Source organism: Mirounga leonina, unplaced genomic scaffold, assembly GCF_011800145.1.
Source record: "Mirounga leonina isolate KUSES-001 unplaced genomic scaffold, KU_Mleo_1.0 Mir_101595, whole genome shotgun sequence".
Classification (NCBI taxonomy): Eukaryota; Metazoa; Chordata; class Mammalia; order Carnivora; family Phocidae; genus Mirounga; species Mirounga leonina.
The window spans coordinates 16,339,300-16,358,880 of NW_023270158.1; the positions used below are offsets into that span (position 1 = coordinate 16,339,300).

General features: G+C 40.7%; 1 protein-coding gene across 9 annotated transcripts in view; it reads right to left on the minus strand.

Annotated features, from left to right (window-relative positions):
• DMD (dystrophin) overlaps window positions 1–19,581 on the minus strand; it is a 1,717,438-nt gene that overhangs the window by 186,176 nt on the left and 1,511,681 nt on the right. For all 9 annotated transcript variants that reach the window (XM_035001266.1, XM_035001277.1, XM_035001248.1 and 6 more), the window contains one exon: window positions 15,805–15,865. In XM_035001266.1, coding sequence (XP_034857157.1) covers window positions 15,805–15,865 — 61 coding nt within the window. The remainder of the gene's footprint in view (window positions 1–15,804; window positions 15,866–19,581) is intronic.

Sequence of the window (19,581 nt, forward strand, 5' to 3'; positions counted from 1 at the left end):
TCCACAGGGCATACATTCCAAGCCCTCCGCCACCACTGGATGCCCGAAACAGCAGAGAGTACCAAACCCTAGATATACTATGTTTTTTCCTATACATACATACCTATGATAAAGTTTCATTTATAAATTAGGCACAGTAAGAGATTAATGGCAATAACTAATAATAAAATACAACAATTATAACAAACGATAATAAACATTATGTGAATGCCATCTTTCTCTCTAAATATCCTACTGTACTGCACTCCCTTCTTCTTGTGATGATGTGACATGGTAAGATGTCTAACATGATGAGCTGAGGTGAGCATAACCATGTGGACAACTTTGATGTAGTGTTAGGCTACTATTGACTTTCTAACAATACGTCAGAAGGAACATCACCTGCTTCCAGACCGCGGAGGACCCCACGTAACCAAAACCGTGCAAAGCGAAACCATGGATGGGAGTGGGGACCTACTATACAGAGTATTTGAACAGACCTATAGAATTTACAGCTTTAGATACTTAGGCCTAAATTTAATATCCTAGGAGTTTTTTTTTTTTAATTTATTTCACCTCTGCCTTAGTTCGGTGTTTTATATCCCAACTGAAATTTCCCACAGATTTCCTTGGGTGTGTTATTAATCTATACAACAACCATCATCTGTTCACTGTAACCACCACTATTAATGATCTTTGTCATTATTTTACCATGTCTCTGCTTGTAGTTTGCAATCCTAAATTGACGAAGTACTCCAAATAAATTCAGAAGCTGGTAGAGTCAAGCCTGAAGCTCTGAATAAAGTTACCATCTTGGAGAAGTATATCCAACAACCCTAAGTACTCTTTTCTTTACTCTCTGTTTATAAAATTTGGTGATAAAGGTGTTTGTTCACTACAGACCTAGAGGTTATTTGGATAAAAATATTGCTGGTCTGGGATTCATGCTTCCCCAAGCAATACTGATTTGCTGGGGGATTTTTTTCTCCTGTTCCTATTCAGTGTTTTTAATTTAAAATATTTTATGTTTATGTTGTTTTTTTCCCAATGTTTTATTGAATTAATCCTATATTTTTCAGGCCACAGCAACCACCATAAAGGTATGGCCCAAACTGTCAGATGATATTATTCAGCATTCCTCTGCTCATCCCATATCCTTCAGAGGTAGCTATTTTTATACATTCTATTAGACATCGGGATTTTTAGGTTTTAATTTTAAAGAAATGTTCCACATCTGAGCCCTCTGATATACTCTGAGTTATAGTTACAACTACAGTCAAATAACTTCTCAGGAAAAATGACTTTGTAGTTTGAACATCTTTTCTCCATACCTTCCATATTAATTTTTTCCAGTTCACAAGTCAAAACAAGATTAGTAGGCTTTGAATCTACCAACAAGTAGAGAAAGATCAGACTTTCACCCCAACATTGAGCTGCTTCCTTTCAGCTTATACATCTTCTCCTCAAGCAATACATTCAAGGACTTGGAATATAATTGGCAATTTTGTTGATGATGAATTAGATTGGGCGGAGTAAGGAGGACTTTTGCTCCTCGCGGTGCTTACGGTAAAAAGAAATGGCTTGGCAGCTGAGTGGATGAAATACGAAGTTAGATAACCAACTCTAAGTTCCCTTAATAATAAAGTCTATTTAAAAAGATACAACTGAATGACTTTTTCCCCTCTTACCAAAAACAAAACAAAATTGTATTTGAAAAAAAAAACTGGCTCTCTTTTTACCAACATTCGACATTTATGCAATGAATCTCATTTGTATGCACTTGTTAATGACATCCAATATTCACTAGCGAAAGGCAAGAACTGCTTGTGTGGAACTAAATTTCCTTCCCCCCTGGATGCCACTGTGGCTCTTCCTCAACGTCTCTCTTAGACTCTATGCACTTACCTCCTCCCAGTTTCTTTCCAATTCTTTTAATAGTAAGACATAGGCTTATGTGCCCTCATGGAACAACCTCAGCTTCTGGAGGCAGCTGGTGCCTGTTGATAGGAGTAGGACTTGAAAGCATTTTCCTAAGATATCCTGGTAACAGTTTTGGCAACAGGAGCTACTAAAGGAATACATTCATTTAAAAATACTTTCTCTAAAACAGCAACTTTCAAAGATTTATGGTTTATAGCACCGTTCAATGAGGCAACCAGCTCCATCAAGCATTTCTCTCTGCTTTCCACCAAAGAAAATACAGAAAACGAAGGTGCTGATGGCTAAAACTGCCTTCAAAATATAATTTAATCAGAGGATGCCGGTGAGATTACCTAGAACACAAACATTATATAGAATGCCTTTAATCTGCTATTATCTCTTCCTTTAAGAGAATATGTATTAGGAGCATGGCTCAGTTCCCCCAAATGTGTTGATTTTTCCTCAAAATCAAAACAAACTATCCAGTATTTATTCTCATTTTTTCCTGTGTCAGATAATAAATTGCTAAGGGTGACGCAAACATGTATAAGGCACAAGCATTGTCAAGGAGTTTAAAGTTTAACTGGGGAGATGAGGGATCTGAAAATTACCAAAAACATTTCAAGAGTTAAACAGTAAAGATGGCTTAAGGACTATCTTTAAGATCTAGTCTAAGGTAACGTCAGAAAAATAGAATGGGTATTAAGGAGGACACGTACTGCATGGAGCACTGGGTGTTATATGAAAACAATGAATCATGGAACACTACATCAAAAACTAATGATGACTAACAAAATAAAATAAAAATAAATAAAATAAAATAAAATAAAAAAATTGAATGTCACTTATATAATGTTCTTTTTAAAAAATTTTAAAAGGATTTTATTTGAGAGAGAGAAAGAAAGCGTGCATGTGAGAGCAGGGAGAGGAGCAGAGCAGAGGGAGATGGACAAGTAGACTCCACGCTGAGCGCAGAGCCCCATGTGGGGCTCGATCTCATGACCCTGAGATCATGACCTGAGCCGAAATCAAGAGTCGGACACTCAACTGACTGAGCCACCCAGGTGCCCCTATATAATTTTCAATATAAAATTTAAAAAATATTTATAACACTTAAAAAAATTTTATAACAGTTACAAAAATAACAGTTATGTCCCTCACTAATCTTGACCCTGGCCTTAGACTTGAGACTTAGACTTTCTGAGAACTGGAGACAACAAAGTAAGGGGAAATATTTGGGCCCACTCATCCTACTTTTCTTTCCTTTCTCTCCCTGCAAAGGCAATTTTTAAATTAAAATAAATATATATTGTGTAGGTATAAAGCACTGAATTTCAAATTGGACTCACATAAATCATAGATTCTTACCTAGTACCGATCTTCACTAATGAGTTGAAGGCATAGATAAAACATTCTTTCCCTGGAGGACCCTGAAATCAGCAGACACATGTTTCCAAAATAGCCCTGGTGTTTTACGTTATGATACATTCTGGTTTCGTGTTAACAGAAAAGTCTTCATTACTCACAAATCCATACATTCCAAGTTTATTTACGATACGTAAAATAGCCGGACCACGTATATCCTGCTAAAAACATTGGATACGTAGGACTTTCAGGTATCCTTCTGCTAGTTCAAATGCCATTAATGAGATTGACAAGGAGGTCTGGGAGGTCATTAGCATGTTTATAAGGTGGTCTGTTGAGTTGAGGTTGTTCATACCCCCTCACCACCCCTAGGGAATGAGTCACAGGCCTACTTTTCATACCCTTTCCTTCACTCCCCTCCTCAGCCCCTTGCCGCTCCTCCTTTCCTCTCTTGCTCTCACTCTCCTCCCTCTAGCTATAAAGATATTTACACTTTGAACTTTTGCTTATACCTATGATGCCTGGCCCCTCCTGGTCCATCTAGAGTTCATTCTTTTTTGGTGGGATTTTTTTTTTTTTCTGGCAAAAAAGTTCCTGTAGTACTGAAAGAAGTGAGATTGAGGAAGAAGCATTAACCTGGCCTTGTATCTGATAAAGCACTTCTTTTTCTGGATTAGTACAGGGTGACTGTATATTCAGACAGAGATTTTTCTTAATCTATAGGAAATCTAAATTATTCTTTATCTTTGAAAACGTATTAATTGCCCCCACTGGTTTGGTGATTTTAAGTCATTATAGGAGAAAGTATATGAGATACTTCTTTCCCACCATGTGGTTATGATAATAAAACTCGAGAGATATCACTCTGCAATAAGGTGAGATCTTCTACATGCAATACATCGGCTGACCCAATGCTCAATGCCTAGGGAAGCCATAACTTATGGCCAGAGGCCATATGTATTTGCCTTGTAAGGCAAGAACCATAGGCCTAGGATTTATGGGAAAGATGAGACTTCCTTTGTTGCCAGAAGGAGGGGATAGTGTCAAATTCAAGGATGTGCCCTAGTGTTGAAAAGGCTCCCGAAGAGCTGTTCTAGTCCACCTGAGCTGACCATGTCCTAACCTCTCAAAAGTCTTAGAATTGGGAATATGAGGAGAAACACATTCCATGGCATCTATCAGGTTACTGTTTTGGCCATACCCTCATCTTAGTGAAGCCCTGATGGAGGTGGCAGGATGTGACTCGGATTCTTGGCTTTCTCAGCTTCCATGGAGGTAGGATCAAGGTGGAGCAGGTATTGGCTTCATTTTATTTCTTTTTTTTTTTTTTAAAGATTTATTTATTTATTTGAGAGAGCGAGAATGAGAGAGAGAGAGTACATGAGAGGGGGGAGGGTTAGAGGGAGAAGCAGGCTCCTCGCCGAGCAGGGAGCCTGATGCGGGACTCGATCCTGGGACTCCAGGATCATGACCTGAGCCGAAGGCAGTCGCTTAACCAACTGAGCCACCCAGGCGCCCCGGCTTCATTTTATTTCTTCTTGCTCTTTATTGCCAAAAGTAGCAAAGAGAAAATAACGTCTCTGCAAGAGCATAGTGGAAGAAGCTGATTGGGCAGGTAAGCCAAGGAAAAACCACGAGCAACGCAGGGAAGGCCTACAGAGGAGCGCAAGTGGTACCCAAGATGGCAGCCACACAGTGGTGGTCTGGCCATGCTTGGTTACACTAAGGGCCAGTTTTTAACCAACAATACTAGGAAGCTGAAACAGCTGGGAGCAACAAGTGAGGTTTATGTTTACTATTATTTTTTAAATCTCAATTCTCTACCCCTTTAGTCAATGTTTTTTCTCCCAACCCTCAACAGCCCTATCACTAAATATGTCTCCTCTTGGATCTTGTGTGTCCCCGATAAGCTGGCCTCTGCCCTTAGGAGCCAGCAACCACCTCCTCTCCGACTTTACCATACCTAGGCAGGGAGCTTCATGCAACTCTGATCCTTTGGAGCATGCATGTGGGCAGTGAGGCTAAGGACTGTGGGAGTCCTAGACAGAGGGTAAGCTGGGGGGAAGCCAGCTGATGTCATAGGGTTGGTGAGAAAGGTGCAAAGCCATGTCATTATTAGTGTGACTTAAGCCACCAACCTCTCTGACAATCAGCTATGTCCTCTTTACTGGATAATAATTGACAGTCTTATCTTCATAAATGGGAAAGATACAACTAGTCTGTCACTTAACACTTAGTAGGCACACATTAAACTGTGCTTTTTAAAAAAAAATATTTATTTATTTATTTTAGAGTGGGGGAGAGAGAGAGCATGAGCAGGTTGGGGGGCAGAGGGAGAAAAGAGAGAGAATCTCAAGCAGACTCCCCACTGAGCATGGAGCCTGATGCGGGGCTTGATCCCAAGACCATGAGATCTCATGACCTGAGCTGAAATCAAGAGTCGGACATTCAACTGACTGAGCCACTCAGGTGCCCCTACACTTTGCTTTTCATCCTGTCTAGATTATATGGACTGTAACTTCATAGAAAGCTCAAGTCTAAGGGAAAGTGACCAAACCTAAAGGAAACAACAACAAAAAATTCCTTCTAAAACAGCAGAGAAGTAAGTTAAAAATTACTCTTTGTGCTGACTATCTGACATGCAGTGGCTTTGGGCACCAAGATGGATGTGGATAAGCTGAGAAAGAAAAACAGAAAAAGCAATTGAAAATTTCAGAAGGAGAAGGAAAGCTTCTCCGTTTCATCTACCCGGGAGTTAATGATAACACAAAAGATGTGATCATTTGCTCAATGCTGACAGTGGGCTGAGCCTCATATAGGACCTGTTCTTAAGAGCTTTCCAGGCTGCTGAAAGCAGAGATTTTTTTTCTCTCTTGTACAGGGGTTTTAAAATTTTGCAATGTGACAACACTGATTTATACAATGTGCTCAATTTATTTTTTTAGAAGAAGAAACTGCATGTGTGTGTGTGCACACGAACGTTCTCCCAGAAAGAATTCCTTCTCCTTACCCACTGTTCTACTCCCGAATTCCACCCCTCCTGACTCCTCCACCTCGCCCCCCAGTCCCCTGGAACAAAGAAGGGGAAGACTGAATGGGATTTGGAGTTTTCCTGCTGAGAAAGGGACATTTTCTACAACCAGGTCAGTGTTCAAAGGGCTAATGCTCTAAGGAAATTATCCAAAGGGGAGAGGCAGTTCAAGGTTATTAAGTTATTTTCAAATGTCTTGGCTGCTGCTGACCTTTGTGAAGGCAACAGGATGCTGCTTCCCAGGGGGACAGGATATGAAGCAATTAGAGAAGCCTAGGAGAGGCTCAGGAATGTTTGGGAATTCACACATACCCCAAATTATGTGGGAACTCCAAAAATGAAAATAAACTAATTTGATCAAGGACATATTTGCGTCCTAGAAAATATTCTAAACATGTAGCTAATACTGGATGTATCTGTGCAAGTGTTTTTCTACAAGTCCAACACTCAGTATTTAGTAGTTGTCAATTAGTCTTCAACGGACTTTCAGAGAAGAGAAGGAAAGCTAATTAATAATAATCCTTATGTGCCAGAAAGTAGAGGGTGTGAGGTTAAGCAAATTTGTCCAGTAACAGAGTCAGAGTATGATAAAGCTGGGCTTCCAACACAGCTTGATCTGAAGTGACAGCCTGTTTTTTTCTACTACACGATTATGGAAGCAAGTGCATGTTTAAGAATGTTCGAAAAAGAAAAGGAAGGAATAGCTGGAATGATTTACTTTTCTTCTTTTGGGACAACAGACCTAAATATATATATATATATATTTAAAATTTATTTATTTGAGAGAGAGAGAATGAGAGAGCACATGAGAGAAGGGAGGGTCAGAAGGAGAAGCAGACTCCCTGCCGAGCAGGGAGCCCGATGCGGGACTCGATCCAGGGACTCCAGGATCATGACCTGAGCCGAAGGCAGTCGCTTAACCAACTGAGGCCACCCAGGCGCCCTGGACCTAAATATATTTTATACACACTCTCACATTCCCAAAAGTGCCACAAATGAGTCAGGGGACTCTTATGTTGTACCTATGTAATACAATAGAGTTTTTGGCCTGTATTCAACATTCTATTTTAGTTGCCATGTATATGTATCTTTGTATCCGTGCTGCCAACTTTAAGCATTACCCATACCACACAGAATGTTACAAAAATCTTCTTTAAAATAAAAACTTATCAATGCTGTTCTCTTAAGATTCAGGGGCTACTAGATCTCAGCCCAAAAAGTAGGTCCTGTATACAAATGCTTAGTGAACACAGTGGTTGATCAATTTAAATCTCTATTGACCTACTAGAAAACCAAGAATAGGAAAAACAAAAAACAAAAAACAACAACAAAAAAACCCAGTTCTATTGAAACAAAGAAAGCCAGAACTCAGAGTGGTCTTAGGCATTAAGCTAGTTCTGCTTCCTTACTGTTGATGGGGAAACTCAGTCCCAGATGGACTCAGTTATAACCCAAATCATATTGTTAGATAAACACAGAACAGAATCGAGATCTCAGGATTTAGTATATACCATTCAGACTCGCATGCTAAGGATTTTCTCCTAGGTACCAGCTATAGGAGACATGATTAACTCCATAAGAGACTCAGCGTGCTTTCTATGATTAAAGTTGATGTCTAGAGGATATAAGAGACCCATTCAGGTGGGACATCTAAATCGATACACAGATGCTAGAAGATTTTCTGAAGGTAAAAGTAGTCAGCAAAGTGCAAGGCATGCGGAATTACTGGTGTACATTCCTTCCTTCATTCACATATCTACTGAGCACGTGCTATGTTGGGGAGGCTCTGTGTGAGAAAAGAGACAAAGCGCCTATCCTCATGGAGTCTGTTATTTCAGTCAATGTTATATGTTTTTTTAAAAATTTTTTATTTTTATTTTTAAAGATTTTTATTTATTTATTTGACAGAGAGAGATAGCGAGAGCAGGAACACAAGCAGGGGGAGTGGGAGAGGGAGAAGCAGGCTTCCTGCGGAGCAGGGAGCCCGATGTGGGACTCGATCCCAGGACCCTGGGATCATGACCTGAGCCGAAGGCAGACGCTTAACGACTGAGCCACCCAGGCGCCCAGTCAATGTTATATGTTACAGCTTATGCAACTTTCAGTAAAGAGGGCTGTGAGATTTTTTTATGAACCTTTGAGACGCGGAAGATACCAACATTTTCATCTACCCACAAGGTCTACAAAACCAAAGGCCAGACTCGGCACTCTACAGCCCAATGGTGTCGCATTCAATCTCTTCCAGTTAACATCTTAAACTGAGTTGTTTTCATGATTATATCATCAATTATTCATTACTGACTATTCCTTCATTGTGGTTGCAGAGCTTAATGAGACTCGGCTAATGTGACCTTTGGAACCATCAAACTGTGGAGGAGAAAGCCCAGCAGAGAAGACTGACCTCTGGGTTATCTTTGTGTACTAAAGCCTTTTGAAAAGTCAGAGCACCAGGCTTTTGGCAGCGATTTCACAAATTTAATTACCCACAGATATTCACCAGTATCCTCAAAGATTGACAGCTGAAATTAGACAGCTGATTCTGTTACATCCACTCCCTATTATCAATGGTGCTAAACAGCAAAGTGAAAAAACGGTTTAATATTGTTTGTCCTTTATCCTGAGAAGACTGATGGCACAGTAAGAATTCTCAAGGGTGATCTGAAGATCCATTTTCATTCCTCTGGAAAACTGTTAAGAACAATTTTTATTTCCAAGTCAATATTCATAAAACCAGAGAATGTCAGGGCTGGAAATGACATGTGGTATCATGTGATTCAGCCCCCTTAGATGACGGATGAAGAAACTGAGGCCCAGAGACTGTAAGTGATTCACCTGAGGGCAAATAGCTAGTTGAGGGGTACCTGGCTGGCTCAGTCGGTACAGTGTATGACTCCTGATCTCAGGGTTGTGAGTTCGAGCCCACACCAGGTGTAGACATTACTTAAATAAATAAAACTTAAAAAAATAGCTGATTGATAGGCTGAAATTACACTTCAAGTCTTCTGATGCCTGCTCTATCTACTCATTTCATAGGGCATATACCTCTGCCAATCTTAACCAATGTTTAAACGGAATGTGAGAAGATCAGTATCATTCCTAGAACAGTGAGGTATCAGGAATGAGACCTAGGGGAATATTTTCTTTTTTTTTTTTTTAAGATTTATTTTTTTATTTATTTGAGAGAGCGAGAATTAGAGAGAGAGAGAGAGTACATGAGAGGGGGGAGGGTCAGAGGGAGAAGCAGACTCCCCGCTGAGCAGGGAGCCCGATGCGGGACTCGATCAAGGGACTCCAGGATCATGACCTGAACCGAAGGCAGTCGCCTAACCAACTGAGCCACCCAGGTGCCCCAGGGGAATATTTTCTAAGTTGGATATCATAATCCAGTGTTCTTTATCATAATCCAGCCCAGTACATAATCCAGAGCCCTTCTCATTCTCAGAAAATGTATCCACTGCAAACCAGCGAACACAGGTACTTAGCACAGTGGTCGCTGTTAAACCTGAGACGTAGCCGAGGTGCCTGGGTGGCTCAGTTGGTTAAGCGACTGCCTTCGGCTGAGGTCATGATCCCGGAGTCCTGGGATCGAGTCCCACATTGGGCTCCCGGCTCAGCGGGGAGCCTGCTTCTCCCTCTGACCCTCCCCCCTTTCATGCTGTTTCTCTCTCTCTCTCTCAAATAAATAAATAAATAAAATCTTTAAAAAAACAAAAAAATAAAAAAAAAACTGAGACGTAGCCAACTGCTCCTTCCTCTCTCTATAAATACAGGTACTGAAATAGTGAGCGATAACTCAAAGGAACAAATAAACTCACCCAAACTTGAATCAGAGCAACTCCTGGCACAAATAATAGGGAGCTGGAGCAAGAACAAGGGCAAGATATGCTTTAAATGTGGTATGGGGGGGCGCCTGGGTGGCTCAGTTGGTTAAGCGACTGCCTTCGGCTCAGGTCATGATCCCAGGGTCCTGGGATGGAGCCCTGCGTCGGGCTCCCTGCTCTGCGGGGAGCCTGCTTCTCCCTTTCCCACTCCCCCTGCTTGTGTTTCCTCTCTCGCTGTGTCTCTCTCTGTCAAATAAATAAATAAAATCTTTAAAAAAAAAATAAATGTGGTATGGGGAGTGGATTTGGAATCTGAAAAACCGCCCAGAAAATAGTAATCAAGGCCCTCTGGTCCAGAGGAAGGTGGTGTCAAAACTGAGATGCTACTGGGGGTAGGGAGCATGGGCACTTACAGTTAGAGCACGACTCAGCAATTTAATTGAGAAGAGAGCAACAGGATGCAAGAAGACACAAACCCCGAAAGGTACGTCTAAGGCAGATGGCCACAATTCCATGCAGTGTCAAATACTGGAACCAGTGGAGCCGCAGGAATGGTAGCCATAGAGGACGGGAGAGTCGGGACCTCAAGCAGCCACTGTGGCAACAGACACCGTAACAGTAATGAGAAATGTTGCCTGGAGCGACTGCTGGCTTCAGGCAAGGAGGTTTTATATTGCATTTGGCTAAGCAGGAATCACCAGAGAGTTGTGAGCAGCTCACATGCAGTAGGTGGCTGCAGAAACACGCCTGGGATTGAGGGCAGAGAGAAGGGCAGATCAAGGTCATTTGACACCATCTACAGCAATGTGGACAACATCCCAAATGACCCGCAGGAAAAGAGAGACACGCCTGTGGACCTGAGCTGCTTCCTGAGCAAGGCATGTAAAAAAGAGCTGAACAGTTAGCATATTCCCCGGAACCCCATTTTTCATTCTCCCGTGAAGTGCTTCAGAGATAATGAGACAGGGAACCTCCTGGAATGCCTTCCTGGTGATCGAGTCAGCAGGTTTCCTACTGGGTTTCAGTAGTGAATGCCTCCCGGTTTTTTTACCACGGCAGCGTCTTTGAAAGGGGAAAGGACCAGCTTGTCTGAAACCCGAAGCCTTCCTGGGGGCCAGCTGGCAGAAACAGAAGGGCAAACACTTCAGCCGGTATTACAGAAAAGTAGCAGCAAAGCAACCTCCGGCCAGAACTAATATAGGGAGAACAAGCTGTGACCTCAATCGGTTTCTCCATCTCTCACCAATGGGAGACGGCAAAGAGCGTTTACTTTCCTCACAAGCGAGCCAAGAGTAGAGACAATGCTAACAAATGTAATAACCAATATTTGGGCCGTCCCAGTCACGACATCCCAAGGAAGATGTAACAGAACTGGAAGAGATCCAGGGAAAAGCAGCTAAGATGATCAAGGGGAATACTTATCTTTCATTCAAGGACAGGCTAAGAACCTAAAAAGGATTAGAGCTTCTCAGACTGGGAAGATGAAAATGAAAAGGGGGTTGTAAGGGGATGTGAGATTAAAGTCTACTTTGGTAAATACCATTGTATTCACTGAATTCCGCAGCCCTTAATGGGGGCCATCCCTTGAGGTTCAAAAATGTACAGTGAAGAGAAACTGCAATATAGCTTTATTTCTTTACACCGAAATCAGCAGATTCATGGGACTCAATCTTCTGAAGACAAGGTTGAAGAGGAGAATGGAGGAAGTAAGAAACCGCTGGATAAACTCAATGCCAACTGATTTACGGTGGACTATTAAGAAATGGTCAGGATGCATCCTAATTTTTTAAGATGGAAATTACTAGGTTAACTGACGAACAGCCACTGGTGTCTGCATCTGGGATGGAGTTCTTGGCTAGTTGCCCTACTGGTCTGACCCAGTGTGCTATTTCTTATGCTCTTATTATGTCATCTATGCAGGAACATACTGCATGCAAGTTTGGGATTCCTAAATTCTTTTGACAGTCCAGAACACAGAAGAATAATTTTCTAACTCATTAAGAAAGCAAGAGAGTCCCAGCTCTTGGCTCTGTTCGGTTTACCCATATGGGAGTATGCAACATAAAAAGGTGAAAGAAATCCTAACAGAATGCAGCAGCTGGTTAAAGGCTATTATATTGAAATTTTCATGAGTTTGACAGTAGGCCAGGAAACCACAAAATGGCAGAGAGTGGAAAAGGCAGTTGTAACAGGTTGAACATTGTAGGTGATTATTTTTTCAGGGGCAATGAAAGCTGTAATCAAATAACCTGAAAGAGACACTGGCAGGAATAAGAGAGTCCCCAGGGAGAGAGAATATGAAAACTGTAACAATGATGAATGCTACGGACTAATAAACTAGACAAACATGTAGTTTGAAGTATCAAAATCAAGATTCTTAGCATCATATGAAAAGCTGGTGTCAGGATGCAGGCATAAACACTGTCTGATTTGCAAGCTAGAGCAGAAGATGCTGGTAATGACTTACAACCTCAAGCACGAGTGCACAACTCAACAACTAACTGGAATGGGGTTACTGGTGCAGAAACCTCTGGTTATTTAGGTGATCAGTTTATCCCAGCATTGAAAAGGAAAAATTATTAAGTATTGAAAAAAAAGATCCAGAGGGGGCGCCTGGGGGGCACAGGCAGTTAAGCATCCAACCCTTGGTTTCAGCTCAGGTCTGATCTCAGGGTCCTGAGATCAAGCCCCACGTCGGGCTCTGTGCTCAGTGTCAAGTCTGCTTGGGTTTCTCTCTCCCTCTTCCTCTGCCCCTCCCTGTCCATGCACATGCATGCACTCTCTCTCTCTAAAATAAATGAACAAATCTTAAAAAAAAGAAAGATCCAGAGAAGACATCTGGCTTTGTGCCTGGAAATGTGTGCTTAAAACTCTTGAATGCAAGTTGAGACAAGGTAACAAAGAGGAAGGACAAGGTGGGGACTGGTTGAAGTAATGTCATTATAAACTTATTAGTATTGTTATTTGTGGATAAATAAGGCATCTCGAATTACAAATAGCATTAGCCAGTGCATGAAGTCCACTGAACCTTGTACATCAAAGTAATTTGCTATGAAAAGAATCTTTTAGACAACAGTAATATGTAATAATAAATCACAAATGACACTAGTCATCTGTTTGTTGACAATGTATATTCTCTGAACACATGTTCTCCCTACATTAGCTTAACATTTTAGAGGTATATTTGAGAAATTCTATTATCTCTAATTTCAAATAGATTATAATTTTTAGAAATACATGATCTCCAGAAAGTTTCAGAGGTATTTTTGAGCAGTTATGTAATTCCTCGTTCCTAGAAACGGACTCCTTCAGAGGGTTTGAGGTCTCCAGACTCCCCTTTCTACTGATTTTTTGTCTATTGCTCTATGTCTCTTACTAGTAAATCAGGCAGAATGATAGCCCTAAATTAAACATCAAGATTTGAGCTTTTTAAATGGTTACCTGGAGAAACTGGAGTGGGTTTAGGGAGCATATCTGCAGCTAATTAAACAGTGGAAAAATAGAATTCGTATGCTTTTTTAAAATAAGAATTTATATTATGTTAATGATTAAAATAAAGAATTTTAAAAATAAAGATAAACTTCTTGAAAAGCTGAGATCTTGTTTTTGGACTTGGGCAAGACCATTCAATGAGTCACACTCATTGATTCTTAGAGCTATGAAGCCCTTAGATATCACCAAATCCAACTTCTTATTTTATGAATGAGACACCAAGGTCTGCACAGGTTAAGTGACTTGCCCAAGGCCACACCATCAACTCATGACAGAGCCAGGACCAGAAATCAAGTTTTCTTGTTTCCTGATCTGTGCCCTTATCAACACTGCCACCACGATCTTCAAGTCGGTGAAGGAACACCGGAAAAGAGGGGGACAGAGAGAGGGTAGCTGCTCTCTGATACCACCAAGGAGCAGCAAGAGACTAGTTATGGGGGTGGTGGTGGGGGAATTATAGGTTTTCTTTAATTGGTCTCCTTTTTATTTTTGGACAGAATTCATGTTCATTGCCACACAGCAATGATCTGGGATCTTTTGCAGTGGGTGTAACATCAGGGAGAAGATAAATATTTAGGGAAAGAATATTGGCAGGGGTGGGGGTGGGGGGAATGCTAGGAATCCCCGTGAGATATTTAATAAGCCCCCAACAGGAATAATCTGGAGAATAATGGCTTGAAGATGTTTTGGGTTCTCAGGTGGTCTTCCAACCTTGGCTATAAAAGAAGAGTCTTTGTCTAGTAAAGACCATCTCTTCATCTATCAGAAAGAATTGGATAAAGTGAGAGATTTATAAACAGGTTGAAGGAGTAGCAGGTTCCAAAAATCTTAGGTCCCAAAAATTTATGATGACCAAGACACTGGAGATGACTGGGAGGAGCTTGAATTAAGTGTTCCACAAAATATACAGTGGATGTAAAGCCATACAGTGCGTGTCTAAATCAACTTATCATTTAATAACACAGGTGATTTAAAATAGGTACTAAAATATGTAGAGTGACTGAATTAATAATTATACAGAATGAAAATACTACAATACAATAAAAGAAGAAAAATAAAAAGCAGGATCAAAGCAAATTGAAGGAGAATGTTTAAAGGTAAGAGATACCTTGCCTGGAAAAATTTAATAAGACAAAGCTTTCCTAAAGGATGTATTTCTCCTTGAAGAGTCCAAAGAGTTCCCTCACCCCCATTCTTCTGGGTTAACACAATTGAGGCACGCAATCTAATTTCTGGAGAACTGTGGTAATGAAGATCTAGGATTGCTGATATTGCTGTAGACCTGAATTATGAAGAATTGATCAGCAGTGGAAGAACAGAAAGTGACCTGATAAAACATGGGAGGCCGAAACAATGGGAACACGTGGAGTATTTTTAGTCAGACTCATGAAAGAAGCAGGTTCAAAGACTTTAGTTGGTACTGAAGATTATTTCATGAAGCCGACGAAATTAAATTGTTGAGACAGCAGATTCAAAGTGAAATTGAAGTTGAACTCTATTGCACCATCAATGGAAACTGTTAAGGTATCATCATGAGTCCATATCCTCCCTCCTCTCCCTTCCACGTTGACCCGATGTATCATAATTTGTATTTCATGCAGCATCCCGTGGAAGGCGCTTCTAAGCACCTGTATTCCTTTGACTGACATAAATGGCCCCAGAAAACAGTATCATTCTGTTGTCATTATGTGAAAAATGCTGAGTGCTATGTATCGAGAATGAACACTCAGCTCCACACATCCGGGCCCGCCGCTGACTGCCTTTTGGGTACGTGAACTATTTATTCACCTAAAACACTCTGTGTACATTGAGCTGCAGAAAGCATCCATCTTTGCTGAAAAAGAAATGTGGGCAAACCCCCAAATAAATGAAACTGTCCTTATAAATATTCACTCCCACTATCAGTAATATTATCTGCAGCTTTTTGTTCGAGTGTGGAAAATCCACTCCACCCCAATCACAAAACACAACATATATGCTGTGTCAAATGGGTTTTTCCTAAAGGCAGCTCCCTATTGCATCAGCACATTTGCAGTGGTAATTTTAGCATGAGTTGACTAGCCAAGCTTCCTCGTGGAATGAAGAACTAGGTATTGTAGGCCAGGTTAACGTCACATTTCAGAAATACATTCACTTGTGAATATGCAGATTAGCCACAATAAATGCCCTTTTAGGAATGTGATGCTTCGGACTTACTTGATATAGTAGGGCACTTTGTTTGGTGAGATGGCTCTCTCCCAGGGACCCTGGACAGAAGCTGAAAGAGAGGGAAAAAAAAAGGCAAGGAGGTTAAGCTCACCACAAACAAGAAAGACAACATTAATCTCCAGAATTACAATTTTACACTGATATTGGTCTGTTTGCTCAGTTGCCCATGAAGACAGGACGGATTAACCTGCTGTTCTGAAGTTTCTGTCCTAATCTAAGTGAAATTGAACTCATTCAGGCACAAAGATAAATGCAAAGGAGAAAAAAAAAAAAACCTTTCCACCGCTAAACCTATAGAACAGATAAGAAATGGAATGAGTCGACTGACGGGTTTTCTCTTATGTGTCTCCATTGGGTGCTTTTCTTATAACACTTCCTATTGCTGCTTCTCAATATCTTTTACTATTTGATTGACTGGGTTTTATTAGTTTAGCAGCTGAAACATCCTTGCGTGATAGAGTTATATTCTAAGTTATTGAAGCTAAAGCACTACACTTATCATTCTGATATGCTTGTTTGCGTCTTTGTTTGGTTTAAACAGAATCCAATCTCATTGACCAATAATATGTTTAATTGGTGCCACAAAATATCAGCTGACCAGCACGATCTTATTGGGAAAAAACAACGAAAAGCGAGAGAATGGCACCTGATACCAGAGTATAATAAAACTTTTGTGATGAGTGATGAATCCTATAGGTGAAATTAAATTTCACATACTGGGAATTTGTTTTATAATGACCATATTGTCTATTAGTCAAATCAATCATCTTTAAACTGTGTTTTAAATGCTTAAATTGTCCAGGTTTTTTCCTTTCCCAGAGATGAGCTCTAAAAACACCTTTTAGGGCGCCTGGGTGGCTCAGTTGGTTGGGCGACTGCCTTCAGCTCAGGTCATGATCCCAGGGTCCTGGGATCGAGTCCCACGTCGGGCTCCCTGCTCTGCGGGGAGCCTGCTTCTCCCTCTCCCACTGCCCCTGCTTGTGTTCCCTCTCTCACTGTGTCTCTGTCAAATAAATAAATAAAATCTTTAAAAAAAATAAAATAAAATAAAAAAATAAAAAAATAAAAACACCTTTTATATACTGTTTAATCTGATGGGTTTTTTCTTTCTTTAAGACAAAATAATCACGTTAGGATGCACTATACCATTTCCTCAAGAATAAAATCTTCCTCCTGAAAAGAATTTTTACGAAACTGGAGTTTTAAGAGATAAAGAGTATCATCGGAATACAAATATAAGAAGCATGCTTGTTAACATTTAGCAATTTTATGTGTATATCCATTTTTTCCCTGAATTTTCATCCTGCTTATAATTTGCAGCCCAGCTGATGCTGACCATTATTTCCTCCTATGAAAAGCCTCCTTCTAAATTAGTCTCACAGTAAATTCACTCTACACTATATTGAGATGTAAGAAAACGTCAAAGCTAATATATCCTTGACTACACTGTATAATATGAAAGAACAGTTTCTAATAAAAGTTAACTTCATCCACTGCCAGACAATTTAAGCGTAATGAAACTACAGATTCTTTGTTTTATACAAAATAATAGAGGGATCGAATCACCTAACCTTCAACCAGACACGCTGCTTTGTACCTTGGTGATGTGTCTTTTAAAAGATAGAGGACATGGATTTGTATTTAGCTGCTAATTAGGCCTTTTCATTTTGGCAGACAGATTTTTAATATGGGGAAAAAAAGACATTTATCTGCTGTTTTGAAGTAGTCCCTCACATTCGGTGTTCTTCTATTCCTACCCTCTCTGCCTTTCTCATTATCCGCCCTACTCTCCTTTTGTCTGTTTTTCTTCGCTAGGACACAGCCTTCTCGCCCCGATAAGGCGATAAAGGAAGTGAGATCTGATTTGAGAACTTAGGCTGGACTCCCTGACCCACCTGGGCAGAGTCGGATGTTACAGAAACCTAAAAACCCAAGCCCTCTCTAGGAGGAAACAGTGTAGAGAGCCAGAAATCCTAGCTCCTGCCTGCTCAGCACACCCCCCCTCTTAAAGCCAAAATGGATTGCAGAAGGAAGAAGAGAATTTCCCAGAGCATCTGGTCCAGTTCTCACCAGCTGTACTGCCCAGTCTATGAACGCCTAAACTGAGAAACAACTGCTATTCTTTCCTTAGAGGTGTCTATGGGCTGAACCCCACTCTTTCTGTCATTATTCCTTTCCAGTTCTTTATCAGTTTAATGGTCCAGAAATCATTTCTGATTTGGAGGATGCTGGGGAATGTCCTCTGATAGCAGAAGAGTCCATTTGCATTTCCTATAATATATCTAGGTAACTGTCAGAGAGAAGTGTGCTTGGAGAGGTCTCCTGGCTGCCTAGTTGGCTCAAGTGGGGGCGGGGGCTGCCTGAATGGAGCAACCTTCAAGCAGAAAATCTAGCAAGAGACAAGAAAAGCAGCGGTGCCCAGCTGAGCTAATGGCCACACCTACACTGAACGTCTACACTTGACTTTGCATTGTTAAGCATTAAAAAGAAAAAAACTCCAATAAAATGCTGGAGGAGTACTCAGAATATGCTTAAACTAAATAGTTGAAAAGATTGCGAAAGAATATTCTAAAAAGTTCTAAGTGCCAGATCGACATGAAACTTTAAGTGTTTATAACTGCGGGTCTCAAGTGTTAATTTTCCATACAGAGTATATGAACTGTATGTAAAAATTGTTGATTTCTTCGTTTTTTAAAATCAGACAAGCCTTTTGTCTTCGTGTGTAGCTATCAAATGAATCCAATGGTGAAGGTCAGTGAATTTTTTTGTGCTGGAAGATGTTTGTTCCCCCTTTGACTCACAGTCTATGAACACACCTAAACAACTTAGGTTTTGTCATTTGAAACCCTGACATTTAAAAAAAATTTTTTTATTATTTTTTTAAATTTTATTTTATTATGTTACATTAGTTACCATACATTACATCATTAGTTTTTGATGTAGTGTTCCATGATTCGTTGTTTGCGTATAACACCCAGTGCTCTAAGCAGAACGTGCCCTCTTTAATACCCATCACCAGGCTAACCCATCCCCCCACACCCCTCCCCTCTAGAACCCTCAGTTTGTTTCTCAGAGTCCATAGTCTCTCATGGTTCATCTCCCTCTCCGATCCCCCCCACTTCATTTTTCCCTTCCTAATATCTTTTTTTTTTTTTTAACATATAATGTATTATTTGTTTCAGAGGTACAGGTCTGTGATTCAACAGTCTTACACAATTCACAGCGCTCACCATAGCACATACCCTCCCCAATGTCTATCACCCAGCCACCCCATCCCTCCCACCCCCTACCACTCCAGCAACCCTGTTTGTTTCCTGAGATTAAGAATTCCTCGTATCAGTGAGATCATATGATACTTGTCTTTCTCTGACTGACTTATTTCGCTTAGCATAATACCCTCTAGTTCCATCCACGTCGTTGCAAATGGCAAGATTTCATTTTTTTGATGGCTGCATAATATTCCATTTTATATATACACCACATCTTCTTTATCCATTCATCTGTCAATGGACATCTTGGCTCTTTCCACAGTTTGGCTATCGTGGACATTGCTGCTATAAACATCAGGGTACAGGTGCCCCTTCGGATCACTATATTTGTATCTTTGGGGGTAAATACCTAGTAGTGCAATTGCTGGGTTGTAGGGTAGCTCTATTTTCAACTTTTTGAGGAACCTCCATACTGTTTTCCAGAGTGGCTGCACCAGCTTGCATTCCCACCAAAAGTGTAGGAGGGTTCCCCTTTCTCCACATCCTCGCCACCATC